This window comes from Penaeus vannamei, chromosome 41 (genome assembly GCF_042767895.1).
Source record: "Penaeus vannamei isolate JL-2024 chromosome 41, ASM4276789v1, whole genome shotgun sequence".
Taxonomy (NCBI): domain Eukaryota; kingdom Metazoa; phylum Arthropoda; class Malacostraca; order Decapoda; family Penaeidae; genus Penaeus; species Penaeus vannamei.
The window spans coordinates 25,244,736-25,252,235 of NC_091589.1; the positions used below are offsets into that span (position 1 = coordinate 25,244,736).

The window sequence follows — 7,500 nt, forward strand, 5'->3', positions numbered from 1 at the left end:
ATCTTCATGTCCAATTATCATGTATGTATTGTCATAGGCCTATGGCTATTGTACAGAAATAGGCCTACCCCCTCAGTACCCCTGCCCCATGCCCAGTATGTATAGTTATAGGCCTATGGCTATTGTACAGAAATAGGCCTACCTCCCCTCCCCTTCAGTACCCCTTCCCCACACCCAGAATGTATAGTCCTAGGCCTATGGCTACTCTACAGATATATGCCCACCCACCCTCCCCTCGGTACCCCTACCCCAGACCCAGTATGTATTATCATAAGCCTATGCCTATTGCCTCCCTCTCAGTACCCCCCTGCCCCACAATCAGTATCTATAATCATAGGCCTATGGCTATTGTACAGAAATAGGCCCACCTACCCCTCAGTACCCCTGCCCCACGCCCAGTATGTATAATCATAGGCCTATGGTTATTGTACAGAAATAGGCCCACCTACCCTCCCCCCTCCTCAGTACCGCTGCCCCACACCCAGAATGTATAATCATAGGCCTATGGCTATTGTACAGACATAGGCCTACCTACCCCCTCCCCCTCAGTACCCCTGCTCCACAATCAGCATGTATAATCATAGGCCTATGGCTATTGTACAGAAATAGGCCTACCCCTGCCCCACAACCAGAATGTATAATCGTAGGCCTATGGCTATTGTACAGACATAGGCCTACCCCTACCCCACGCCCAGAATGTATAATCATAGGCCTATGGCTATTGTACAGAAATAGGCCTACCCCTGCCCCACAGTCAGCATATATAATCATAGGCCTATGGCTATTGTACAGAAATAGGCCTACCCCTGCCCCACAACCAGAATGTATAATCATAGGCCTACCCTCCCCCCGCCCCACACCCACCTGTTGTCACCACAGCCCTCTGTTCCGCCACAGGCCGTCTTACCGAGGATAAAAGAACAGGTAGGCGAGCGCACTCTGGCACCCGTAAGCTGAGTGTCAGTAGGTAGCCGTTTGACTCCGTGGCGCAGACGTGGCACTCGGGTAGGAGTTGAAGAAAAAAAACACATTTTTTTTTTTTTTTTTTTTTTAGTATGTTTGAACTTTGGCTTGGAGATTGGCTTTGTTTTGATTGCACTTTCATTTGATTGGCAATTTTTTTATTTGATTATTGGTACCTGCATTGGTGTTCTGATGCACTTGCTTGGACATCTATTTTTTAATAATTATGAAGGTTATTTCTTGTTGTAATGTGTGTCTGTGTGTGTTTGTGTGTTTGTGTGTGTGTATGTGTGTGTGTGTGTTTGTGTGTGTGTGTGTTTGTATGTGTGTTAGTGTGTGTGTGTTTGTGTGTTAGTGTGTGTTTGTGTGTGTGTGTGTGTGTGTATGCGTGTGTGTGGGTGGGTGGGTGGGTGTGTATGTGTGTGTGTGTGTGTGTGCGCGTTCGTGTGCATGCATGTGTGTGAGTGTGTGTGTGTGTGTGTGGTTGTTATCTCAAATTATAAATAAAAATCCGAACCACGAAAACATGCTCCTTCCAGATAAAAAAAAACAACAACCCCCACCTTTCTTCCCCCTCTTCCAAACCCCTCTCCACCACATCTCGCCATATTCCCCTCCGCCATAACCTCCAACAGAGGACCAACTATCCCAGGCTAATCATAACCCCGACAGCACGTGGATTCTCCGATTCCCGACCCCCAACCTCACCCACTCACCCCCCCCCACCCCCACCCCTTTTGCCCCTGCCCCCCTTACCACCGTCACCGACCACCAACCTCACCCCCCACCCCCACCCCCACCCCTTTTGCCCCTGCCCCCCTTACCACCGCCACCGACCACCAACCTCACCCCCACACCCCCACCCCTTTCGCCCCTTCCCCCTTCCCCTCGCCTGGCCACCCCCCACACCCCACCCTCACCCCACACCCCTTTCGCCCCTTCCACCTTCCCCTGGCCTGGCCACCCCCCACACCCCACCCCCACCCCCACCCCTTTCGTCCCTGCCCCCCTTCCCCCTTCCCCTCGCCTGGCCACCTCCCACCCCCCCCTCCCCTCGCCTGGCCACCATCCTCACCCCCCCACCCCCCACACCCCTTTTTCCCCCTTCCCCTCCCTTACCACCCCCCACCCCCCACACCCACCCCACACCCCTCACCCCCTTCCCCTCCCTTTCCCCTTCCCCCCTCGCCACCCCTTCCAAAACGAACCTTTTCGTGACGTTATAGAGGCATCGGATCTCCTCTCGCTTCTTGGCCGCCCTCGCTCGCTGTCTCCGGGCGGGAAAGGTCAGCCGATCGTCACAAATATGACGGGCTGACCTTTTCTTCCTCCTCCTCCTCCTCCTCCTCCTCCTGCTGCTGATTCTTCTTTCTACCTTCTACCTATTTCTTCCTCCTCCTCCTCCTGCTGCTGCTGCTGCTGCTGATTCTTCTTTCTACCTTCTACCTATTTCTTCCTCCTCCTCCTCCTGCTGCTGCTGCTGATGATGATCCTTCTTTCTACCTACTAGCTACTATCTACTCCTCGCCTTTCTCATCCTTTTCCTCCTCTTCTCTCTTCTTCTTCTTGCTCTTCCTCCTCCTCCTGCTGCTGCTGCTGATTCTTCCTACTACCTACTACCTACTATCTACTATCTACTCCTCGCCTTTCTCATCGTTTTCCTCCTCTTTTCTCTTCTTCTTCTTGCTCTTCCTCCTCCTCCTGTTCCTGCTGCTGATTCTTCCTACTACCTACTACCTACTATCTACTCCTCGCCTTTCTCATCGTTTTCCTCCTCTTCTCTCTTCTTCTTCTTGCTCTTCCTCCTTCTCCTTCTCCTCCTCTTTTTCTTCTTCCTCTTCCTCCTTTTTCTCCTCCTCCTCCTCCTGCTGCTGCTGATCCTTCCTCCTACCTCCTCCTATTCTTATTCCTACTCCTGCTAACTCTCCTTCTCCTTCTTCTTCTCCTTCTCCTCCCTCTCCCTCTTATTCCTACTCCTTCTTCCTCTCCTTCTCCTTCTCTTCTTCTTCTTCCTGTTCCTCCTTCTCCCTCTCCTTCTCTTCTTCTTCTTCCTCCTCCTCCTCCTCTTGGCGGGGGCGACATGAGCCTCAGGAAGGGGGGGGGGGAGGGGGGGTGTAGGATTTTATTTCAAATTTCAAGAAAAAAGGGAAGTAATTGAAGTTTGTGTGTGTGTGTGTGTGTGTGTGTGTGTGTGTGTGTGTGTGTGTGTGTGTGTGTGTGTGTGTGTGTGTGTGCGTGTGTGTGTGTGTGTGTGCGTGCGCGTGTGTGTGTGTTGGTAGTAGCTGGTGGAAATGGAATTTAGGATTGAAGGAAAGACAGCTTCAATTCCATTCGTTGTGACAATAGTAATAATGATGATGATTAAGACATCCATATAAGGTCTTTTGGGGAAACTGGTCGTACGATATTAATTAGACCGATATTTTTTTTCTTTCTTTTTTTTTGTCAGAGATGTTCATATAACTTTGTCTTTGTGTCTGTTTATACATTGTGTAAGTTTCTATCGGTGTGTATTTGTCTATATGTGTCTGTGTGTGTGTGTCTGTGACTACGTTTGTGTATGTGTGTGTGTCTGTGACTACGTTTGTGTATGTGTGTGTGTCTGTGACTACGTTTGTGTATGTGTGTGTGTCTGTCACTACGTTTGTGTATGTGTGTGTGTCTGTGACTACGTTTGTGTATGTGTCTGTGTCTGTGACTACGTTTGTGTATGTGTGTGTGTCTGTGACTACGTTTGTGTATGTGTGTGTGTCTGTGACTACGTTTGTGTATGTGTGTGTGTCTGTGACTGCGTTTGTGTATGTGTGTGTGTCTGTGACTACGTTTGTGTATGTGTGTGCGTCTGTGACTACGTTTGTGTATGTGTGTGTGTGTCTGTGACTACGTTTGTGTATGTGTGTGTGTCTGTGACTGCGTTTGTGTATGTGTGTGTGTCTGTGACTACGTTTGTGTATGTGGGTGTGTATTTTAAGAGTATAGTGTGTATATGTGTGCGTTTGTGACTACGTTTGTGTATGTGTGTGTGTCTGTGACTACGTTTGTGTATGTGTGTGTGTCTGTGACTACGTTTGTGTATGTGTGTGTGTGTCTGTGACTACGTTTGTGTATGTGTGTGTGTCTGTCACTACGTTTGTGTATGTGTGTGTGTATTTTAAGAGTATAGTGTGTATATGTGTGCGTTTGTGACTACGTTTGTGTATGCGTGTGTGTATTTTAAGAGTATAGTGTGTATATGTGTGCGTTTGTGACTACGTTTGTGTATGTGTGTGTGTATTCTAAGAGTATATGCATGTAGTGTGTATCTGTGTGCGTTTGTGTGAGTGTGTGTACCGACCACTGGGAACAAAAGTAGGAAATTTCTGAGTAAATCCAATTAATGGATAATTATCAGTCGTTCTGTCGAGACAAATGATTAATTAATAGAATGAGGGACAAGAGGAAATATGATGATGATGGAAAAAATGGCTGAATGGCATACGAGAGAAAAAGCGTAATAAAAGAAATAAGGTGAAAGGTACAAGGAGAAGAACGTCACATATTTTTTATCATGTTATCGTTATTGTTATTTTTATCATTCTCATTTTCAATATCATCATTATTATTTTTACAATTTGCGTCGCTATTATTATCATTATCATCATTGTCTTCGTTATTGTTGTTACGGTTATTGTTATTATCATTACTATTATCATCATTATTTTTTATTATCATTATTATCTATTATTATGATTTCCATTATTATGATCAGAATCATTATCAATATTATCACTATTATCACTAAAATTATAATAATCATCATCATTATTATCAGTGTTATCATTATTATTGTTATTACTATTATTGTAATTATTATCCTTATTATTGTTACTATTATTTTTATTATTATCATTATTGTTATTATCATTATCATTCTTATTATCACCATTATCATTATTATTATCATAATCATCATTGCTTTAAATATCATCATAATCATTATGATTTTATCATCATTATCATTATCAATATTCTTATCATTATCAATATTCTTATCATTATCAATATTCTTATCATTATCATTACTGTTATTATTATCATAACCATTATTATCATTGTGCCCAATACTAACATCACCATTATTATTATCATTATCTTTTATCTCCTCTACACCAATTCTACGAGAAAAGCTTGCCTATTATTATCCATTACCCATTTTTATCTACACATTTTTAAGAAAAAATATAAATATATTCACTACACTGAATTAATCCAAAAACGGGACTTTGTTTTTTTCGATCTCACGCCCACGATCATCACAACAGTTTTTTACCTCCCTTTCCATCTCCTCTTTCTTCTTTTCTTCTTTATTTGCACCATCTCCTCTTTTTCTTGTTCCTTTTCATCTTTCTCCTCTTTCTCTTTCTCCTCCTTTTCGTCTTTTAACTATTCTTTCTCTTCCTCCTCCTCGTCTTTTTCCTCTTATTCTTTATTTCTCTTCTTCCTCCTCCTCTTGGTCTTCCTTCTTTTCTTTATTTTTCTTCTTCTACCTCCTCCTCTCTTTTTCTCTTCCTCCTCGTCTATTCCTCCTCCTTTCATTCTCGTTCCTCCTCTTTTTTCTTCCACTACCTTCTTCCTCCCATTTCTACCCCTCTCTCTTCTCACAAAATGGCAAAACACCTTTTACTGCAAAGGAAGCAACTTCACCTTTATTCTCCGTTGGAAATCTTGCATGAGACACAGATCCCACATTGCAATATATTACGATATGATATGATATGAAAACCCTTTTCTTGGGCTCACTGGCGTTGGATTGCCGTTGCAAATATGTTCTTATCTTTATTAATATCTATAAGAATGGCACCGATAGACACTTCTATTCTTGCGTTGATGGTCACACTGGTACACTTTCTGAAGATGGTGTGGTGATAAGTTGAGTCTATAATGGATATATGTTTTCTCTCTCTCTCTCTCTCTCTCTCTCTCTTTCTTTCTTTCTCTCTCTCTCTCTCTCTCTCTCTCTCTCTCTCTCTCTCTCTCTCTCTCTCTCTCTCTCTCTCTCTCTCTCTCTCTCTCTCTCTCCCTCTCCCTCTCTCTCTTTCTCTCTCTTTCTCCCTAACTCTCTCTCTCTTTTCTCTCTCTCTCGCTCTCTCTTGCATTTTTTATTTTTCTGTCTGTCCGTCTCTCTCTCTCTCTCTCTCGCACTTTTTATTTTTCTGTCTGTCTGTATATCTCTCTCTCTCTATTTCTCTATCTATCTATCTCTTTCCCTTCCTCCCTCCTTACCTCCTCATCCTTATCCCTCCTTCCACCCATATCCTTCCTTCCTTTCCATTCCCTGCCCCCCCCCCACACTTCTACCCCAGCCCCCCCCCACACACACAGACAAACCAACCCTCCCTCCCCCTCCCCTCCCCTTCAAAAAAAAAAAAAAAACACTTCTTTCCACCCCCTCCACCCCCACCTCTCCCCCAATCCCCCCCTACACATACCAACCCCATCCACCCCCCCCCCAACCTCCACCCTTCAAAATAAAAAATAAATAAATAAATAAATAAAATAAATCTTTAGAAAAAAAAAAACAATAAAATCCTGTCCTCCCCCCCACCCCCACCCTTCAAAAAAATAATAAATAAATAAAAATAAAAATAAAATAAATCTTATTAAAAAATTAAAATCACGCCCTTCCTTCTTTTTCCTCCAGGTGTCCCTCGCCGTCATGCAGAAGCAGCTGTACGAGACCGCCCAGCTGGGTCGTGGCCACGCCTCCTCGCCCCACCCACGCCCCGCCCACGATGAGAGGTTCACGCCCGGGCAGGTCGGACCGCTGGCCATCGCCTCCTCCAAGTTGTGTGATAGCATGTCTTAGCCGGAGAAGGGAAGAGGAATAAAGGGGGTGTGAAGGGAAGAGGAATAAATGGGGTGTGAAGGGAAGGAAGGAATAAAGGGGGTGTGAAGGGAAGGAAGGAATAAAGGGGGTGTGAGGAAGGGAAGAAGAGAGGGAGAGGAAGAGGGGAAGAAGAGGGGTGTGAAGGAAGGAAGGAAGGAGAAAAAAGGTGTGAAGAGAGAAAAGAGGTGTGAAGGAAGAAACGAAGAAGAAAAAGGTGCGTGAAGGAAGGAAAGAGGAAAAGGATAAAGGGTGTGAGGAAAGGAAAAAAGGAAAGAAGAAAGGGGGTGTGAGGAAAGGAAAGAAAAAAGGAAGAGGAATAAAAGGAGTGTGAAGGAAGAGGAATGAAAGGAGTGTGAAGGAAAAAACGAAGAAGAAAAAGAAATGTGAAGGAAGATAAGGAGAAGAAAAATGGGCGTGAAGAAGGAAAAGATGAAAAGGATATGTAAAAGAAGAAGAGAAAGGAAGAAGGAAGAAGAAAGGAAAAACAGAAGAAAGAGGTGTGAAGGAAGAATGGAAGAAAAGAAGAAGAAAAGGGTATTTAAGGAATACTGAGGAGAAGAAGGTGGAAGAGAAGGAAAAAAAGAGGGAAAAGAAGAAAAAAGAAGGTATAAAGAATGCTGAATGAAGAAAAGATGAAGGAGAAATGCGGTATGTGAAAGCTGAATGAAGAA

The 7,500-nt window shown here is 44.2% G+C and overlaps 1 protein-coding gene across 1 annotated transcript in view; it reads left to right on the top strand.

Annotated features, from left to right (window-relative positions):
• LOC113811164 (potassium channel subfamily K member 13) overlaps positions 1–7,500 on the top strand; it is a 98,090-nt gene that overhangs the window by 88,349 nt on the left and 2,241 nt on the right. Inside the window, exon 8 of the mRNA XM_070118132.1 lies at positions 6,644–7,500. This exon is cut by the window's right edge and continues 2,241 nt beyond it. Within this exon, the coding sequence (XP_069974233.1) occupies positions 6,644–6,808 (165 nt within the window). The 3' untranslated portion in view covers positions 6,809–7,500. The remainder of the gene's footprint in view (positions 1–6,643) is intronic.